The sequence below is a fragment of the Cyprinus carpio genome, chromosome B13, assembly GCF_018340385.1.
Source record: "Cyprinus carpio isolate SPL01 chromosome B13, ASM1834038v1, whole genome shotgun sequence".
NCBI lineage: Eukaryota > Metazoa > Chordata > Actinopteri > Cypriniformes > Cyprinidae > Cyprinus > Cyprinus carpio.
This window is the reverse complement of record NC_056609.1, coordinates 23608841-23631176: the sequence shown is the minus strand read 5'-3', so window position 1 is coordinate 23631176 and position 22336 is coordinate 23608841. Positions and strand designations below refer to the sequence as shown.

Genomic DNA, 22336 nt, shown 5'->3' with positions numbered 1-22336 from the left:
GCATACTAATTTTTGTCTATTAAAATGCAATTCTCTCCTCCTAATACCATCTGTGTTCAACCGAGGGGTTGAGGGTTTGGCTGGTTAACATAGCCCAGTTAATCCCTGTAGCTGTAAATATACTATTATGGAGCAAAAAGTACCTTTTATTATTAATGGCCATTTAAACGTTTAGGTTCCTTATAAAATATAATTTTTTGTGAGCATGTAAATCACAAATATTTCATCATATATGAGACTACTGTTAAAAAGTTTGTCGTTTTCATGTTTTTTAAAGTCTCTTATCCTCACCAAGGCTGTAAATATTGTGAAATATTATAATTTAAAATAACTGTTTTCTATTTTAATTTATTTCTCTGATGGCAAAGCTGAAATTTCAGCAGCCATTACTCCAGTCTTTAGTGTCAAAAGATTCTTCAGAAAAGCATTACACGTTGTCATACATGTCATTTTACTGACACAAATTAATGCATCCTTGCTGAATAAAAGTATTAATTTCTTTAACAAAAAAAAAAAAAAAACTTTTGAATGGTAGTTTATATACAGTATATATCAATAGCAAGTATTGCTACTGAATATTTGTGCTTTAGAGCCGAGTAAAAATAGTTTGTGTAATGCTTTTTATTTATATTCTTTCAGATGAGATGCTTATTTTTTTTTAGGCTTTCTTTTTCATTTTGCTCCAGAAATGTATCAAATACAGTTTACCATGGAAACCTCATTAGGGCTTCAAACATTTCTAGCTGAAAACTTGCACACAGGCTTCATTAGCTGTGCTAATTTCAAACCAGTGACATATTAGCCATAAATTTTGTTACTATGGCTACGTGCTCATTTCCCACTCCAAGATTAGGGTGAACATCTGTATATAAATATACATAGCATATGTAAGAGTAATATTGTCAGCTTGATTTGAGAGGTAAGTGATTCATTTTGACATGACGTTCATTATATATTGGCTGTTCGCTCCTTGCGTGTCTATTGAATAGCAATCACATCCAAACGATGCAGAAAGTTTGACTCGATAACTCATACTCTATCTGTGTGTGTTAATGAATAATTGGCTTCCCAACATCGCAGGCTGCGGATTACACACTGAGTTATGAGACTGAATATAACTGTAATCCTCAGTGCTAAATTAAAATGCTGGACTGTCGACTGTACCTCTTTATCCAGTAATGAAGTCCTCTCTCAGGTCATGTTAATGACATAGCAAATGTCTCTAGGTGAAATCAATCACACCAGGATATGTGCTGAGGGCTGAATTTAAAGTTATGATGGCTGATCCCATTAGCTAATTGGCAAACCCTGCTGGATGATGCTCTTCAATTACTTTGTCCTAAACAAATATGGTCCCTTTGCTGGGCCGAACTCCAAATGAATGAGTATTTGGGGATTTTTACCTGTAAATGAGTGAATTAGATTTACATTAATTATCATATATTAAAATTTTAAGTGGTATTGTTATTGGAAAACAGGAATATATTATAAATGGTCCGTTATTATAAATGGTCTTCTCACTGCTGTGTGTGTGCACTTGGATGGGTTAAATGCAGGGCACCAGTTCCGAGTATGGGTTACCATACTTGGCAAATGTCACGACTTTCACTTTCACTTTTCACTTTGTTTTATTAAACGTTGCCTTGCTGACAAATCTCTGTTGTACTCGAGAGTTCAGGTTTTTAATCAACTGATTGACGTAATAATTGGCTATACATATTACGCATATGTCCAGAAGCACTCGTTGTCAATCTGGTACCTTGTAAACACAAATTTGTTTCCAAACAGATTGATTAAAAATCTTGTGCGCCCTTACAAGTCAGATAAAGTAAGTCAATGAGATTAGAGCTTGTCAGATCGAGAGTGAACTTTCCTGTTTGTTTGGTTTTTTTTTTTTTTCTAAACAGCAGAAATCATACCTAAAATAGTTTAGCAAAACATGTGAAAAGGCAATTTTATACCCCCCCCCCCCCCATGCATATGTATGCTATGATGTCACTAACTGTGGGTGGAGCCCATCTTGTGGTTCTACTAATACTATCTGTTGTGTTATTAGAACCACAAGAAGAGCCCCACCCACAATATTTATATAAAAAAAATACTGTAATTCTTTATTGATTAGATTAGACAGAAAAGTTTGCATGCTCAATGTCACAAATTTAGTATTTGAATAGTAAGCTAGAATATTTCCTCTTCATTTTACATACTTAATTACAACTTAATTTTCAAATATGATTAGTAGCATGCTGTATTTATTTTTTAATGCTGAATGTGTTTTTTGATCAATTTTAGTTTTATACAAATAATTTAAATTCTTAGAGTGGGGTCAAAAAGTCTGAAAAAATCAGTAAAAATGCTTATATTTTGCATTTTTTTTTATTTTAATATAAAATTTTAATAGAATTGCAACATAATATAATATTACAGATCAGTGTTTTTGGTTTAAAAGGAGTTTGCATATTTTATTTTCTTAATAAACTTTATCAAATTAGTGATCATTTTTGTGAGGATGTGATGATGTCAGTAATTATGGGCAGGGCTCATCTTGTGGTTCTAATAATAATATCTGTTGTGGTGTGATTGTGTTTGTCTGAATATTGTGCTCATGCTGATTTACGAGAGGTTTGAAATATTGTCACTGTTTGATTGTGAAGTGCTTTATCAGTTATTGTTTTATTGTCACATTTGCAATCAACATTATTCAAAAGTTTCAAGCTTATATCAGATGACTAAAATGCAGTCCATATTACATCAGTAGCAGCGGTCTTGGCAATCACCTGACATTTAAATAACCTGATAGGGAGATGAGTCATGTCTATAAATTGTTGGCACTAAAGGCAGAGGGGCTGGATGGACTGTCATCTTTGAATGAGATTGCTCTTGATGTCAAGTTAGAAAATTCATTTTACTTCCACCCTGTCAGATTAGCCGTGCATATGCAGCTCACCTGACATGGCCAATATGACAGTGTTTATCTCATGTCTCAACCTGTCAGAGTCTTCGTGAAATTCCTTTTATAGATTAGCCATGTAAAAAAAGACAGGGAGCAAGCATTTGGGTTTGCTCTGTTGTTCGGCTTGTGACACATTCATCAATTTTAGAGGAGGGAAACAGACTGATTTAATTAGAATGCTCTCCCAACCCGGCGTGAATGTGATTAGTAACTTATTTATTTTTCTGTGGCGAGTGGACTTTTGATCAATGTCAGTTTTATCCAGATCATTTCAATTCTTACAGTGGGGTCCAGTTGTCTGAGACAACTAGTAAAAATGCTTGTTTGCTTTTTCTCATTCTAATGCAAAATTCTATAATATTTATATAATTTGATTAAATTAGATTAGATTAGATTAAAATAGTAACCTAGAATATTTTCTCTTCATTTTATTTTTTGTTAACGTTTTCAAATGTGATGAGTAACATTATTTGATTATTATCTTGAAACAATACAGAATATTTCCTCTTCATTTTACTTAACTATTATCTAAAATATTAAATAAATAAATCAAATGTGATTAACATATTTTTCTGTGGTACAGTAAGTGAAATTTTTTATCTCTTTCAGTTTCCAATCCAAAAATTCAAATTCCAAAAAGTCAAAGACAACTAGTTAAAATGCTTGTATTTTACAAATTTCTCATTTTAATACAAAATTGTAAGTTCTGTATTACATTAAAAGTATGCATACTCGGCATACTTGGTGAAATTCTCTTTAATAATCTTAATAAATTGATCAGTTCTCTTTCATTTACATAACTTTATTTTTAACAACTCTAACCTTTTTGAAATGTTCATAAAACTTGTTTATTTCCTGATTTAAACCCCAATATATTATAATGTTGTCTCAGTCTTTTGAACCCCACTTTATGTCTGTCTATAAATCTTAAAAGAAAAGGAGAAGCAAAACACCACTTATATCTGATCTATAATGTAATAACAAATCAGTTAATTCTTCGGTTAATATTTTTTCAATTTCCACTGTCAAATTAACCTCTTAGGTTCGAGTTTTTTTCCGCTGGTGGATGATACTGCTCAGATATATAGGTGTGCAGCCCAGATGAAGCTCTCTTGTCTGAATGTAAGAAAAGGTAGAACTCTAGAGATCAAAGGAAGCTCAGAAGTCATGCCTCAGAATGCAGAAAAATGCTCAGTTACACCTGCATCTCATCCTTTCTCTCCCTTCCAAACAAAACCTTCCCATGAGCGCCATGTGAGACTCCCACTGGGCTTCAGTCATGAGCCGACAAGAGGGATTGTGAATATTACAGGTGACAGCTACTGACAAGAGAATGCATGCACTGTAAAAAAAAAATTGCTGCGAAAACGCAAAAAAGTGAGTCAACCTGATGCATTAAGACTTTTGCGTTGTCTCAATGTATTTTAAATAATTACACATAGTAATGATACAATGTTCAGCCAACTAACACTTGCTTGTTTTTGCAATTCTGATTTTCATATTTTCCCAATTAAGATTTTTGTTTTACACCAACTACTGTTGTTCAGTTAATTTGCTTTTTTATGTTCTGTGGATGAAGAATTTTCAATTGGCAAAATTATTATGCATGTTAGCCAACTAACACTTGCTTGTTTACGCAATCCTGATTTTTTAATTTTCCTAATAATTATATTTATGTCACTGCAATTGCTGTTGTTCAGTTAATTAGCTTTTTTATGTTTTGTGGATGAGAAATGTTCAATTGGCAAAATAAAGACAGATCATAAAACATTTACTTTATCATTTATTTCAATTAGAAATAAGATGCTACACTAGCACAAACTCGGTTCACAATATTTAACTTTTTTTTAAAGTTGTGACACAACAGCTGCACTTTAAAGAAAAAGTCCAGATTCCATCTTCAGTAGGAACTTAAATTTTGCATACACTAAGCATACAGAATTTTTAACACCAACAAAAATCAGTGCAATACAATTTCTCATTAAATCACTTAAATATACACAAAAACAGCATAAAACTTGTTGGTATCAATTTAGGATTTTTCTTTGTATCAACAATAAAATGTTTTTAATGTCTTGACATGTTCCGTAATCTAAACCTTTTCAAATTACCACATTTAAACCAACATTTAAAACACATTTTTACAGTTTTGTTTAAAAGGATAGATTACCCAAAAATGAAAATAGTGTCATTTTCTTACTCCCATGTTGTTACAAACCTGTATAAATGTATTTGTTCTGATGAACATAAGATATTTTGAGGAATGTTTGTAACCAAACAGATCACGAGCCCCATTCGATTCTATAGTATTCTTTTTTCCTACTATAAAAGTGAATGGGGCTCATGAACGGTTTGGTTACAAACATTCCTCAAAGCATCTTTCTTCATGTTCCTCAGAACGAAGACATTTATACAGGTTTGTAACAAAATAAGAGTGACAAAATGTGACAATTTTAATTTTTGGATGAACTATCCCTCAATTTTAAACAACCATTTATAAGAACAGACATGCTTACTGCAACCACTAACCTGGTATGGTATGCTGTACTGTACACTTTAAGAACAGTCTGACATCTGATGACAAGAAAAAGAGATGCCAACTAAAATAATCACCTTGTATCCAAGCTGCACTTTAGGTCTTGTAACAAATGAACGCCAAAGATGATCCCAAAACAACTGTTCTGATTTTCTTTACAACAGTTTGTTCTTCAGAGAAAGCACACATTTTGGTGCATTTGGAACAGTTTGACATCTGTAACAAGAAACAGAGATGCCAACTAAAAGAATCCCCAGACCTTGTATCCAAGCGCACTTTAGGTCTTGTAACAAATGAACGCCAAAAAGGATCCCAAAAACACTGTTCTTATTTTCTTTACAACAGTTTGTTCTTCAGAGAAAGTACACGTTTGGTGCATCCAGATCCCAGCTCCATGAAAACATTCTGAATGGTGTCAAAAGTGTACTTAAGAGCTTGAGGATAGGACATGTTTAATGCATACAGAAGGCCAAAAAGGTATGCAAGAGCAGTAGAAATATCTGGGAGATCTTTCAAAACGACGACCTGCTCCAAGACAACAGCAATGTTCACAACCTCGGGTGATGTCGCCTGGGTTTCATCTTCCAAAACACACAGAATGGCAATAGACACTCCTTTTGCCCCATCTTCGGTGTCCTGTTACACAAACAATAATCTACTAGAACAGATATTTTGTAGTTGCATTCTATCCATAATAGACTGTAAAAGTCAATAGTCATTAAAACAGTCAACACTTGCAGACTGACAAACATAAGACTAGAACAAGTAAATATTCCCTTTTTTTAAACAAACCTAATGAACTAAAATAATAAAATCTAAAAACTGTAAGCCTTTTGAAGTATTTACTACTTACTTTGCATGTCATGAACAGCTTGTTTGGGTCCTCTCGAAGAAACAAAGGCAGGCCTTTCAAAGCAGTAGTCCTTCTGTGATTAACAACATCGGTCACCTTCAAAACATACAGAGGTAACAAACAATTAGCCAAAGTAAGAAAACCGTTCATCTCAGCCAACCTAATGTGAAAAAACCTCCACAACATTTAAGTTATGAAACTAAACTTGCCCTTTCATCAAGTCTTTCTAGGAGCTGTTCCATGTCCTCTCCAAATGCAGCTTTTCTAGCTCTGTATAATTTCAAGAGCTTAGGTGTAAATCTATCCATAGCTGCCCTGAAGACATCAAGAAGGTCTTTATTCGTGATTCTGAAGAATTCCTCAGCAATCTGTTTATAACAAAAACATATTGTTGTTACAGTAACAAAACTTAAAGCATAAACTGGATTAAAAAAAACATTTGTCTAAACTTGAAATACTATTCATGCAGAAACACTTCTTGTAGCAATATCAGCGTGAATCTAATGTCAAGTTTTCACAAGTCAGTCAGGATGTCCTTTAATACAGTCAGTCCTCATGACCCCCTCCCGGAACATTTTTGTTTTCTTTCTATGTAAGAGATGGACAATTCTTTCTATGTAAGAGATGGACAATTCTGTTTCCATACTTAACATTATTTATGGTCTAAACGCCTATTAAGACAGTGTTTCTCAACTCCAGTCCTCGTGACCCACCTACCACAATATTTTTTACAGGCCTACCTGTAAATATAAAATATAAAATGCAGGATTCAACTTATCAATCTGTTAGTGTGTTAAGTATGGAAATAGAATTGTCCATCTTTTACATAGAAAGAAAACAAAAATGTTCCGGGAGGGGGTCATGAGGACTGACTGTATTAAAGGACACCCTGACTGACTTATGAAAACTTGACATTAGATTCACGCTGATATTGCTACAAGTAGTGTTTCTGCATGAATAGTATTTCAAGTTAAGTTGACCTTGTTAGTGGAAATAAACATCATCCAGCTAGAAATGGCAGTCACAGATGGTTAAAATGTGTATTACATTTGGTGCCTTAAAGGGTTAGTTCACCCCAAATGATAACTTTTATCATAAATAATTTACCCGTGTTGTTCTAAAACGCCAAGTGATCCGATTGTCTTCAAAAATAATAAAAAATGTGTTTGATGAAAACCAGGGAGGCATCTGTCTGTCCAATTGACTTGAGTTTGTTTCAATTTTTTCCCCCAGAAAAGCATAAAAGACATTGCCAAAAAGGTTCATGTGCCATCAGTAGTTCAAAAATATTATTATAAGCAACAAAACCACTTTTGTGCGCACTGAAAACAAAACGAGTGATTTTATTCAACAATTTGTTCTCCTCCTTGGTCGTTCAGTACGCGTTCACGAGCAGACTATGTTGTATGTTGCTGAGGTCACCTGCTGATGTAGTTGCCAGTGTGCAGACACAGAATACACTGGCAAGTAATGTGCGCATTTATAAGGGCTGTTCAAGTATTGTTTACAATGTTTACATAATGGCTTAAATAAAAAAGGCGCAAAAACAGAAACATTGGCAACTACATCAGCAGGTGACGTCAGCATATGCCGTAGTCTGCTCGTGAACGCGCAATGAATTACTTTGAGAACAACTTGTTGAAAAAAATTGTTTGTTTTTTTCTCTGTGCACAAAAGTGTTTTCGTCACTTCATAATATTATTATTGAATGACTGATGGCATACGGACCTTTTTGGAGATGTCTTATTCTTTTCTGGGAAAAAGGAATCGTGAAACTAACGCAAGTCAGTGGGACAGACAGAAGCCTCCTGGTTTTCATTAAAAATATCTGAAAATGTGATCTGGAGACAATCAGATCACTTGGTGTTTTAGAACGACACAAGGTTAAGTGATTTATAATAAAATTATCATTTTGGGGTGAACGAACCCTTTAAGTAATAAAAACATTTCATGTGTTTCTAACAAATTTAGGATAATAAACAAACAATACAAAATCATTTAAATTAGCCTTTTTAAAACAAAGAAAAACCTGACATAATTACCTGCTCCTGGAGAAAAAGTGCAGGCCACCTCTGCTGCACGTCTACAACCATTGGTTGATCTTCTACCACTTCTTTTCTCCTCAGGGAAAAGGTTAATTCCATTTTTTCACTTATGACCACCATGCTGCTTCTTGCCTTTTTGGTTTCATCGATCAATAAACGTCTTTGTTCTTCAAGTGAAGCATCAGTGTGGTTGCATGGATGTTCTGGGACAAAATTCACTTCTCCACGCTTTGCTTTTTTCATGGTGAAACCATGTCCATGTTCAACATCCTTACGCTTCTTGTTCACACTAACTTCATTGCAGCCTGCTGCTCTCAATTTTGAACGGTAATTGTTTAGCTTGTTCTTTAGGCTGATCAACCATCCTTCATAGCCCTTACCTTTGCCAGGCTCCTTAAGGCATGGATACTTGGAAATCAGTGCAGATGCAATGGACTCAATTTCTTGATTGTTAGGATATGCCTTTATGTCAAAAACAGCCTGAACTATTTTATCAAGAATCTCCATCTTTATGTCTCTGGTCACATCAATGCCTGTCTGTGTTTCTGCATATGTCTCATTGCCTCGTCGTAGTTTTAGCTCGACATCAAATGACAGGGGTGGGATGGGGAATGGCAGTGGCCATTCTGAGGTTGTGCGCAAATACCTTTGTACAGAGGCTGTGGTGCTGGTCAAGGATCCATCAGAGTCATCAACACTAGCAGTATCAAGAGATGACACAGAAAGGCTGGTTTCAGACAATGATGAATTGCACCACTGAATATGCAAGACTGCTTTGTCACTGGGCAGTTCCGAGATGTCAGTCAGGCTGCAAAGGGCATTCCCAAAATCAGGGTCTTCAAACTGCAAGACAAACTGTCCTTGTAACTGCAGTTTCTCCTTCAGAATACTAATAAGGGACTCCACAGACTGTGGCACTTCAAAAAGCTGAAGTCGCCGGGCATCAGTTGACGAAATGACAACTCGCAGTAGTAAAGCCTGTAAACCGAGAGGTAGACAGAGAAAGTTAAGTAAAAAAAAAAAAACACCAGTATTTTTTCCAAAAAAAAAAAAAAAAAAACTAACTTTACACATACCATCAGGCAAGTTTAATGGTGCAGGTATGTCCTCAGGGTCACAAGGACTCGGTCTCTAAGCCTGTATGGAATCAATGGGTGATAATCATTTAAGTCATCAAGATCAAGGACAACCATGTCAGCATAGTTGCTTTCCACAAGTTCATAAGATCTCAAGTGTTCAATATACCAGGCAGAAAGTCTTTTAGATACAATGGAGACTTTGTCAGGACAGAGCAACATGTGCTCTATCTTGAAGAACTCAGGCTGTCCATTGGATTGTCCAGCAGATATAATCATGTCCTTAGCATATTGAGTTCCATACAGACAAACATTTTTGGACAGTGACACAGTGTACACATGAGGAAACTTTCTTTGTATAGCACATTTCAGTTTTGCATCTAACAGTGATATTTTTAACCACATCCACTTTTTCAACATATAAACTCGGATTTCAAAAGGCTTTGAGCATTCAAATGATAGGCGATCATTTGCTGATGTTTAACAGAAAGAGTAAGCAGCAAATTTTTCACATTGTGAATATCACGTGCTACATTCTTAAAGAATGAGTGCTTGGACTCATATCGCATAGTCCACACGTTCACCAAAGGTCCAAAGCATTTTGTCAGTTGTGGGTAGTGGTCAATGAAGTGGTGCTTCGGCTTTAATTTGAAGTCTGGAAACGTGGAAGTCAGAAGCAAGCGGTGATCTGCCAATTTACATGACAAGTAACACAGAGTTTCTTCAGAGAGACTGTGTGATAGGACAATTTCTACAATTTCTTTTAGGTCCATTAATATTTCCCATGATGGCTCGTGTTCTGGGACGCAATCCCAAATCATTAAAGGAAGTAAGCGCAACAAACACCAATTTTCATGACCATTACCCCCAATTGATCCTTTAACTAGGCCTGATTTTAGAATTGCCTTTGGTTTGTTGACCTTGTCAGAGTACTTGTAAGGGAATGTTTTGATTGAGTGATTTAATCCTTCAAGAGTAATGTAACCTTTTGAGATCAAATCTCTGAGACACAAAGATAATTCCACAGGTATGACCCCTTCAAAAAAATCATGTAAAATGTCTGGGGGAAACCCAGTGACTGGATGAAAGTTTCTCAAGTGTTTGCTTAATGAACACTCACTCTTTACACCATTAACACTCTGCAGGGTGTCACTCTGCTTAAGCTGTTCCACAAATGAATTGTGCTCTTCAACAGTCCTCAGAGGGAAATCACTAGCCTTAACAGTTGCTATTTGATCACGACTTATCAAACAGAACCGACAGAACTTATCAACATTAAAGTTTTCCTGGTAGCCTGCAAGACTGTGGGCTCCGAGATTATCTGCACATACACAGAAAAAAACAGTTGGCTTCACATAATGCCCCAAAGTCTCCACAAACACACCATTTTGCTCCAAAGCTTTCAAATCTTTTATCAAAGGTTCCAATAATTTGTCATAGCCAAATTTTTTAACATCAACACTCCTTCCTAAAACAGCTAACTGAATTGATGTTAAAGTAGATCTCCACTTTGCAGGTAAATTTAAGATCATCCAGTAGACAGCAGTAATTTTATGAATTTTTCTGGATGTGCCTAATGGGTTGCAAACTTCAAACTCATCTATATAAAAGGCCAAACTCAGAACAACCTCTTCTTCTGCAACAAACACATTCTCCCTGTAGTACTTCCCATCTTGAAACGAATTGTACTGTCCAGCTAAATGTTCGTTTGTAAATTCAACTTTATCCAAAAAACATGGTAAACTTAGCAGAGTTTCAAGTACCTGAATGACTGGCACATAAACAAAGGATGCTTTCTGGGTATGTTCATAAAGATATTCTGTAGGTTCTATTAAAGGAAAGTGTTGTTTGAAATACAGAGATCTTCTGTAGTCAGTAGACAAAATACCCTTTGCAGATATTGCTGTTAAAAGTGGATTTGTCAAACACACTGTATCTGCAATTTCTTTGACAATGTTACTTTCAACATTAACGTTGTGCTTTGTGAGAATTGATTCTACACTATGAAGGGCCTGAGATTTGGAGAACAACAAAATACTTTTAAGTTCCTCAATTATTTTCCGAGTAGCATCTTTTGAAACATGGAACACAGTCTGCATACACAAAAAAAGAGATGCAATTTTGTTGTTCAAGTGTTTGACTATTTACATTTTCATCAAACTGTATTCTATCATCATCTCCATTTCGACTTCTGAAGAGATCTGTGAGATAGATGGCACTTCATTATCAATCCTCTCGAAGACCGTTTGTATTGCAGTTCTAAAGTCTTTTAGTGTATGCTTTCTGTGTATTCTGCTTCTATGAGAGCTGAACGTTGGCCGATTGTTTGTTTTAAATCCACATCCTTTAAAGGGACAATTAATTGTTTCTTTTCGTTTAAGATGATTTCCAAGGTGAATGAAGAAACGTTTCTCACTGCAAATCTCTTGGAATTCACACAGTTCACAACTTATTGTTGAAAGTTCTTTACTGACTCTGTGACGGTTTTGGTGTGATGTAGATAGGTGGGATTTTAAAGCACCTGCTGTCCTGAAGACACAAACACACCCCGTATGAATACAAGGCCAGCTGGAAATGCTTGGGTGATGCAGCCGATAGTGCTTTAGAAGGACCTCTTCACTCGAACTGCTGAATTTGCAGTTTTTACACTGCATTAAGTATTTTTATAATCCTGGAAAATAGAAAAATGAATGAGTTACAACCTTATTTCAAAACATATTTGAAAATCAATTTGAAAATGATTTGCAATATGAAAATGTATTGCACTTAAAATAGTAATATTCTTCAGCATTTTAACTAATGTCAAACATGATAATGATCTTGTTCCAATTTATATATTTATTTTATACATTTTATTATTTCGATTTCATTATACCTTTTATTTGATGCAGAAAATAATTTTGCGCTAATTCATGCTTGACCAGCCTTGCATGAGGAATAATAATGTATTATGCCACTTTTAATAAATGTGATGTTCTTTATTGTCCTACATTCACTATGGAAACCAAAATGGGTTAAGGTTTACTGCTTAAGACATAGTAGTCATTTGGTGACAACTAATTACAAAAGTGCTAACTAAAATAGTGTGCATTGATACACACAGACAAAATATATTATCAAATGAGTACTTTAAGTCAATGTCAGTACATTTTATAAACTGATATTTTAGCAAGTACAGCAAATAACACTGTAGTCTGTACACCTTGGAAAACAGCATGCTTCAGAGAAAAACATGTACAGAAAATTACAGTTTGGTAAAAATGTAAATAAATCCTGTACCCAGTCATTGTTGAAATATTTATAGGTTTCAGCAGATTTATAGTTTAGTTAGTTGTTCACATGTACATACCATAAAAAAAAAAAAAAAAAGAGTTTAGGAGTTTAAGTACGAAGCTGGACGAACAAATTAGACTTCTTTTCGCGAGTAACAGTTAGTCTCATCTATTGCGTAGTCAGTGAACTTACTATGCCTTCCAAATGGCGCTTCGGTCACACACACAACAAACTCACGTGATAGTCGGATAGTCGAATTTTATCTCGAAGTTATTAATGTAAACTGCCTTTTCCAGACTTTGGAAAGAGGTCGATTACGACGTGGGTTTCGTGTGACGTCGACAAGGACACAGGTACGACGGATAGATTGAATATACATAATATGCATACAGCGCTGCGCAGACTTGAACGGCGTATGACGTCAAAGTACAGCGAGAGCACAAAGCAGACTGTTCTAGAATCAATATTGATGTACAGCGTACATCTGTGTCTCGACTACCACTAACGGTAACTGGCCACAGACTGGATAACATTATTATAAAAATCCGGTTTAACCATTATGAAAAATATCTTTACATTTGTTAATACTAAGTGCAACCACCTTAAACATCACAATAGCGCCACATTGAGACTTAACCTGGACTAACAATAGCCTAACAAAAAGCCTTCAATATTAACTTTGGACATTTTTTGCTGAAAACCATATTTTAATTACGTACGCTAATATAACAGCGTAAGTTAACGTTAATATATAATTTGCTTCAAGGTCCTGATTGGATTGCTTTATTGATTCCGAATACTGGTTCATATTCAATTGCAACATATTTAACGTTACATCTCATTTTAAATTTCAAAGATAAATATTAGTATATGCCAACATTATAACTTAGCCTATCATTTTAAGATGAAAATGATAAATACCTGCCACAATAAGTCTTTATGAAAACTATGCACCCACTGCGCAAACATATTTGCATCACTGACAGACGTTGTTTGTAAAAAAAAAAAGAAGAAGAAAAACAACTCATGTCCACTTTGCATTTCAAGTGCCTACAATTAATTAACGTTAATTACTCACCTGAAACCTGTTTCTCCCCGCTCCAAGTCCAAAATGGCAGCAAAAAAAACTAACTAATAAAACAAACAAAATGTAAACCCCTTAAATGAATAAGCTCTCAAAAAAACTAAAATAAGTAAGTGATTTCTAACAAAAAAAATAAAACTCTGTTAAGTGAATGATTCTTTGACTCATTCTTAATCACTTGTTTTGTTCCTGAATGAATCAGTGTGTTTGAACAAATCAGGTGAATAAATGATTCAGTCACTCACTCACAAAATCACTTTTGTCTGCATTAAATGTACATCAGTAAATTGTACAATTTTCAGTAATATTTTCACAAGTAATTAAAAAAAACCTTTATGTAACATTTCATATTGGGCAAAAACAATATTTCAAAAGAAATAAAATGTCATCAATGAAATACCAAACTGTATATAAAGGAATCCACCAGGTAACATAAGTAAACAAGGATTTATGTCCTTTATGAAGATTTTCTTTGGGTTAGAATTTGGTATGAGCTCTATTGAAATTCATTTGAAAGAAATAGAGATTTTATTTCATATTACTGTTGAATATACTCAAAGAACCTAAATTTAACTGACTGAACAGAAGCTAGAGATTCAACACAGGAACAGGGCTTCTAGTCACAAATTAAAACAGGTCATCTTCAAGTCTCATTACAATAAGCTTTGAGTGAAATATAATTCTCATTTCTTAATATCTCCTCTGTCCTTTCAGCCCGGGAGCAGAATTTCGGAGACCATTTCCTCCATGTTTTTCTCCAAAATGGAAGACCAGTGGCCAGGTTTTGAGTGCTGCCCCACAGAATATCAGGAACAATAGTTTGGTGCTAATTTTCATGAGGTGAGAATTATGTTTTATTTTTTACACCACAAAATATAATTTTCCTAGTATTTGTTGCAGTTTTAAAATATGTAAAAAATCTCAAAACAAGATTAATTAGCTTGAGAACATATTAACAATTTGTCAGTTTTACTTGTTTTAAGCTTTAACTTCACAAAATTGTGTTATTTTCAATTTGGCAATAATCCATGGAACATAAACTTAATTCAAGACATTATCTAAAAACAAAACTTTTTATGTTTTGTGCAGTTTTGTTTAACAAATAAATTGTATCTTGAGGTTTAAGACAAAATATACTGATTGAGGAAATTATTATAATATTGGCAGTGCACTTTAAGAAATTATTCTATTCTATCAGCATCTGTAATATTATTACAGTTTGAATTTAAATGAACAAACGTATTCATTTACAATTTTCTACGGTGATTTAGACTTTTTACAGTTTTTTCGTGAGCCATTTATTCTGATTATTCCAATTTTAAAAGTTGCAAAAATTAAATAATAAGGGTATGGTAAAAAGTGTTTAATGTGATCTTGTTTTAATACATGAAACATCAACCCCTGGGAAATTAAAGTGCCATAGTTGAAGAAACAACCAAATATATGTTCAGAGTATATGTTCATAAGTCATAAAATCATAAAGATGTGTTCAGAACTCAATTCAGTGTTTCCTATATGTCAATTTTATGTGTTAAAAATAAATTATAGCAGCAGCTCTTTTCTGGGATTTTTGTTTGAGTATGCTCTTCAAATCATGTGCTTGGGACTCATGGGTTTTGACATTTGGGAGTCACATCAAAGCTGCATTTTCAAATAGCTCAGGTTTAATGTTTTTCTTTGTTTTAATTTCCATAATCACACAGCAACAGTGAAACTTACTGCTGTGTATTAGATATTGTTCCTTTCAACACTTAACAATAATGCTAATTAACATTATCTTGAAGGAGCCAGTCACTGCTCCTGCATAATTCAATAATTAATATAATGGAATGAACATATATAACCACTCAAATATGAGATGTGGTCACAAACTATCACACTATTGTGTTTTACATTATATATTTAGTAAATATAACCATGCTTGAATGTATTGCTAAAGGCTTTTGCATAAGAATTCAAAAGGCTTGAATGTCAAGAGGCTGGTAATAGAATTGCATTTATTCACTATTAGCATATCTATTGCTATTACTGCATGAAATGATTTAAGTGAATCATAGAATATTATAATCAGGACTTTCAATTTATCATGTTAGTGCAGTTAATTGTCTTTTTTTTATTGTTTTTATTGTTGTTGAAAAAAAAAAAACAATCATGACCTTGAAAGAGCATCAAACTCCTACAGTAGGCCATATATATATATATATATATATATATATATATATATATATATATATATATATATATATATATATATATATATATATATATATATATATATATCTCTTAGCTGTAAGGCTAAGATATGAGTCCTTGGGGATTATGGTTCTGATTTCTCTTGTATATTTGATGAGTTTCTTGAATAGTTTTCTACCATAGGGGATGTGTTTAGATGCCAAGTACTTCTAACTTAACAATCCGACAGCCTGTATCAGTTGTCTCTAGATATTCCTGCTGTCTTGTTTGACTCTGTGGTCTCATCTCTTAGGACTTTGAGAAGGTTTCTCTCCTTCTGTTACCCGTCTGAGGAAATACTCTGGCTGATGGAATGGAGATATTGTCAGATGTGCCATCTGCAATTTTCTGAATGTCTGCTTTCTTTGTTCTCAATATTCCAAAGAATGAGTCATTCCTTTGACATTGGCACATCCATGTCCAATAAGATTTTGAATGATGATGTGAGATACTGTAAAAGTTGTGCATGAAATCCTTTAGAAATATCTTATTCAAATGGTAGATTGAGAAATTAAAGTATTTAGTTGATTTGACATATCCCAGAGCAGGAGCATCAGTTGCAATTACAGGGATAGTTCCAAAAAAATAAAGAAAGTTTTGTCATCATTTATTCACAGTCATGTTGTTCCAAACCTGTGTGACTTACTTTCTCTGTGAAGCACAAAAAATATTTAGATTTTTTTTCCCCCAGAAAATGAAATTCTATGGGATCCAATGTTGTTGGCCTTTATTGGGGGGAAAAGTTGAAATGATTCAAAATATCATCTTTTCTGTTCCTTCGAAGAAACATAGTCATACAGCTTTGGAATTACGTAATGGTGAGTAAATACTGACAGAATTTTCATTTTTGGATGAACTGTCCCTTTAAGATCCCATTATTTTATAAGATTAAAAGAAGAATGATGCTAACCACAGACACAAAGACAAATAAAATACAAGACATGTCAGTTCCACAGCCAACATGTGATAACAGTCAAAAAAGTGTCTGAGTATCAAAATTGTGCATTTATATAAACCTCTTTAAAAGCCGTTCAACTGGATAAAAAGAAATCCATCTCTAGTTAAAAATTAAAGCACCAATTGACAAAGCATGGTGTCTGAAGCAGTGAGTAGAAGACTGCGTCTTGAATTGGCCACTGTGTACCAGCAGCTAAAACCTTTTAAAAGGAGTGCAGTATTGTAAATTAAATAGCTTTAGATTACAGCATGTTAAAGACATCATTGCAAACAAATAAACATGCACCCTGCTGTGCCAACAACTCATGCTGAAGGCAACGGGAGAGTGCATTTTATTCACCTGTTGTCAATTTTAAAGCCAATTTATGCTGCACTGATAGACACAGACCAATGCCAACTGCCATTTGATTACTGTATGTCACTTTTTAAATATTCTGATGTTCAATCGGTGAAAATAAGAGCTGAAAAATAGACACCAATAAGGGGTAACATTGGTCCAACAAAACCCATCAAACTGTCTGTTACTGTTGGTTTGCATCTGTCAGTACATCTGTATATGTTCATGAATGAAATCTAGCATTACATTACACTGCAGTGGGTGCCATCAGAATGAGAGTTCAAACAGTTGAAGAAAACATCTCAATAATCCACAACTAATTTAAGTAATCCACAAACTGCATGTTTTTAATAAACAAATCCATCTTTTAACTTTAAACTGTTGCTTCCAGATAAAATATGAGCCCTCTTCATTATATTGCTTTCTCCAGTGAGAAAAGTTATTTGAATCAGGAGAGAAATATCCACAGGTTAAGCACTGTTTAGAAGTGAGGACAGTCCACATATATTGTTTTAAACAAATATGTCAGTGGATTTTGATGTGAGAGGACAACAGGGGATATACTTTTTCAATGGAGAAAGCATTATGGATTGGTATTTTGGCTAGAAGTGATGGTTTAAACTTTAATGATGTATTTGTGTCTTGCAAACACATAGCTTTTCACTTCACAAGATGTTAATTGATGGACTGGAGTTGTGTGGATTACTTGTGGATTATTGTGATGTTTTTTATCAGCTGTTTGGATTCTGATTCTGACGGCACCCATTCACTGCAGAAGATCCATTGGGGAGCAAGTGATGTAATGCCAATCTGTTCTGATGAAGAAACAAACTCATCAACATCTTGGATGGCCTGAGAGTGAGTCAATTTTGAGCACATTTTTTGATTTTTTGATGGAAAATCAAAATTTAATCATATGAAATTAACATCTTCGTCTTTTGGTTGATGCTAAGCATAACATCCTGCTATCTTCACCTCCATATACAGTATGCACCCTGTCCCTGACCCCCAAGCACTGACATGAGGGTCTAATCTCCTCCTCCTGCCAGACAGTGAGAATAAACCTGGCTTTGTCGATATCAATAATTCTGCCTTTTGATTTTGAGGTCATCTCTCTGGATCTGCTAGAGCCGCGAAGATCTGATGAGATCAGGCTTTGCATGGTACTGGATCAAGGTCAGCCAGGTGGCACTTAAGCAGAATTTTAATGCAGCTGGAAAAAGCATGGTAACATTCATTAGAGGAGAGAGTCTGAGTGGCACATTATTTAATTATTTCTTTTTAATTAACATAAATGTGTCGCCGGTTTTATGTGGTGTGATTTTCGGTGCTGTACATGTGCATTCATGGCAGGCGCGGCTCATCAATATATTCATCCAAAACTTACACCTCTATATACACGGAATCAATGATAAATTGTAAATGTGTTCAGCATTCTGCAACAAATATGTTTCGGATTTTCTGGACTATTTGAAGTCGTAAAGCAGTCTATATTTAAATCCCACGCATGGCTTTAGCAGGCATGTATACATGATACTAAGCAGGGCAGACAGTTCCTGAGACCTACCGAGCTCAACAGCGCCCCACAATTTTGCAATGTAAATCTGTGTTAAAAAGGGGAACTGCAACGCGCTCTAATTGAGAGCCATTGGGGCAGATTTGAGACTGCCCCGCTTATTTTCACGTTACCTTACGTGAACCTCGCTCCACCAAAACAATATCAGTCCACTTTAGCTATGTGTTTGCATCAGGTCAGTAACTAGTTGGCATGTCTGTTTTTCTTTCTATGTGGAGTAGTGGATCAAATTAACAAAGTAAGCTATATGTTAAATCCTTAAGTTTTTAATGTGCTCACACGAATAGCCTTTATATGGTTCTGTTGTGTTTGTTTTGTTTATTCTAAGAACAGACATATGATCTTCTTTCCTCACCCAAATTGCTCCACAATTTGTAACATTCTAAATCAACATTAGGAGGTGATAAATACTATATTAAGGCAATTATTATACAGCATTTTATGGAGCTGCTACTGATTCATGGCCAAAAGTACTTAGATATCCTGTTATAAGTAAAGGGTTTGGCTATTGCAAAAAAAATCAAGCATATAGCCATGCATTCTCATTATCAAACATGGGTCGTACCTTTTTTATTTTTAGCTTCACAGTCTCCCGAGGTGCATAAAGAAATGATTTACTTAGCCTGGTGTGAAAAAACTTGACTGCCCTGCATAAAGCCCAGAATTAAACCACCTTTGGAATGAATTGGAATGCTGACTGCCTGACCTCGTATGTCTGAATGGGAGCAAATCCCTGCAGCCATGTTCCAACATCAAGTGTAAAGCCGTCCCAGAAGAGTGGAAGCTGTTACAGCTGCAAAAGGAGGGCTAACTCCATATATTTTAAAATGCTTCACAGTCACATATGGATGTAGTGGTCAAGTGTCCACATACTTTTAGTGTTTCTCCTTCGTGTGACTTGATGTTGAATGATACTGTTGATTATCTAACTCTTTGCGGGGATTCCCATCATCTCAGATTTTCCATTGCCACAGTGTAATGGGTCACTTGAAAAATCAGGCACTGGAGAAAGTAATGTGAATCATTGGCCCCTGATGATGATATACCTGAGAGCAGTACGGGGAGTTTGAGATGCTCAAGTCTGTGTCAGCGGTCTATTTGGCGAAAGTCCTTCAGCACTTGAGATGTCAATGTTTATAGATGAGGCCAACCGAATTATAGCAGCTGTTGAACAGTTGAAGAATGATTGAAAACCTTGTCAGTTGTCTCAGTTAACTGAAACATGTCACGTTGCACCATCACTTATGGATTACTTATTCAGCTAGGATCACACTTTAGAATAAGTAAAAAAGGTACAAAGCACCAAAAGCAATACAAATACATTCAGCATGCCTGTTAAATTCCAGATCAACTGCTGAAGTTGAATTAAATGAAAAATATTGGTATAATGATTCATAAAACTGCTGTAAATAATGCATTTTATTTTATTTTTATTAGTAGTAGTAGTAGTAGTAGTATTAATATTATTATCATTTATTTATTTTCATCTTTTGTATGAAATACCCGCAAGCATGATTCCATACATTTTTACAGCTTCTTGCTAATGCAACATTTTATTTTACTTTAATTTGATGTACTCGGATTGCTAGTGCTGAAATAAAAATTAATACATATATATATACACATACATATTCAGGATAGCGCAGATCTTGTAGAGTAAATTGAGTAAATTCAGAATTGAATTATTTTCAGTTCAAAAGTCAGACTTTAGGGAAGCTGTACTGTACAGTTTAAAATCAAAACAGCTACAATTGCACTTGAATTTACTTCTGGTTCATTCGTCCCCGTGCAAGCAGAAGGTCAGGTTGAGTGCATTGCTTTGTTGGATACAATATCCCACGCAGTGAGCTCTGCTCTATCCTGCACATTGTCAAATGCAGTAGTTCATCCAATATTACATTCATGCATGAGCTCTAGTATACAGAATACTGTATACAGTACATTCTACATAATTCTAAACAGTACGAGTACTGAGAGTACATACTGCATGCATGTATTCGACCAGCATATAACAGTCTAGAGGAAAAAGAAAAATGTATAATTAATATACAATTCTAACTTGAAGCTATCGATCAAACATAACTGTTGTTAGCCACTCATGTGCTGATTACATCCTGTGTGGTTTTTATTATGTGTGCATGTTTTTATTTTAGGTATTGTAAGTGATTCACTCTATTATGGTGTTCATTTTGTTCTGTTCTCTCTTGCCCTTTTGTGTTTACTGGCCTATGATGCGCAGTTCTGTTGTGCGTGACACTGTGCCATTGTGACAAGCAAATTTCCCCTCAGGGATCAATACATTTCTATCTTATCTGATCTTACTCAGCTCACATAAATTCATATCAAGTGACAAGTGAATGGGTCGACTGCGCAACATTGCAACGCTGCATCGCTTCAAGAAATGATGGAAGGAATACTTTAGTCCAAACATTTTGATCAGTCTTCCTAAACTGCTGATCTAGATTTCAGACATCAAAGCACACCTCTGAGTTTTAAAGAAGTCTGAAACTTACACCTCATTCTCCCTCTCTCCCATTTCTGGGAATAATGTTCTGTTGTGAATGTTTGATGTATTCAATTCACTTGAAGAACAATCTTTTATTCACATGTTGATCTTCTTAATTCATACTTTGTGAACGCAGTTTGACTGTGCTGTTTCTAAGCGCCAAATCCTCCTCTCCTCATTTCTGCATTTCATTCGCTTTTTTTTTTTTTTTTTTTTTTTTTTGGTTTGTTACAGATGGATGTACAGCAAATAAGCATTGCTGTTGGCTTTTTTTGAATACATACTGTTCATAGTCGACACTGCATGTAAGGTTACCCTTCTAATATGGTCTGTTGATCTTCCATATGTATTGCTGGAGGCTTTTCAATGTTGAGTTTGCTTAATGTGGTGTTGTTCTGGTCTGCACAGCAGACAGGTTAAATTAGGTTAAAGGCTTGCGGTGGTGACATATCGTTTACCCGGTAAGTCTGTTGCGAGTGTTTGTGTGTCTGTGTATGTCTGCATATATTGTCAGATGCTTCTGCTGTGATTGGCTTTTACTCAAGTCTGCTGTGTTTGAGTCATTTCTGTTCACACAAAGCCAAAGGTCAACAAGCGTGAGACGCTGCATTACACAGCATCGCGTCCTGTCCTTTATTACACATGAACTTTCCATTCCCTAACACATATTATTATTTAAATGTATGCCATTTATTCCTGGGGAACTACTGCTGGGTTTGTTTGGGAAAAAAAGGAAGCACTCTTAATGCAGCTGCTCTGTGGATCAATGCATTAGATCTGCAGATATTTTTGCTTCTTTCCTATTTATTTCCCTGCTGAGACCCCATTTTGGTGTTGTATATTCTGCCGTTGAGTTGTTAAATTTTGTTTTTATATTGCTTATATTATTACATTTAAGGCCATGAAAT

General features: G+C 34.8%; 1 protein-coding gene and 1 pseudogene across 4 annotated transcripts; one reads left to right on the top strand and one right to left on the bottom strand.

Annotated features, from left to right (window-relative positions):
• LOC122139461 overlaps nt 1-22336 on the top strand; it is a 75556-nt pseudogene that overhangs the window by 42354 nt on the left and 10866 nt on the right.
• On the bottom strand, nt 4304-13861 carry LOC109083084. 4 transcript variants are annotated; one of them, XM_042737385.1, is made up of 7 exons: nt 13815-13861; nt 11985-12134; nt 9464-9524; nt 8385-9365; nt 6552-6710; nt 6343-6438; nt 4304-6125 (listed from the first exon to the last, which is right to left on the bottom strand). In XM_042737385.1, exons 3-7 carry the CDS (start codon nt 9464-9466, stop codon nt 5826-5828), a joined length of 1539 nt encoding a protein of 512 aa, XP_042593319.1. In that variant the 5' UTR covers nt 9467-9524; nt 11985-12134; nt 13815-13861; the 3' UTR covers nt 4304-5825. The 4 variants fall into 4 exon arrangements, with proteins under 4 accessions (XP_042593319.1, XP_042593317.1, XP_042593315.1 ...); XM_042737383.1 differs by lacking the exon at nt 13815-13861 and adding an exon at nt 13658-13732; XM_042737381.1 differs by lacking the exon at nt 13815-13861 and adding an exon at nt 12929-13247.

Bases quoted from the DNA above. Each gene is read 5' to 3' on its own strand.
- LOC109083084 (XM_042737385.1), bottom strand. The intron at 6,439-6,551 runs GCAAGTTTAGTT...TATGTTTTGAAG, and splicing joins TAGAAAGACTTGATGAAAGG to GTGACCGATGTTGTTAATCA. The intron at 6,126-6,342 runs GTAAGTAGTAAA...TTTGTGTAACAG, and splicing joins AGCTGTTCATGACATGCAAA to GACACCGAAGATGGGGCAAA.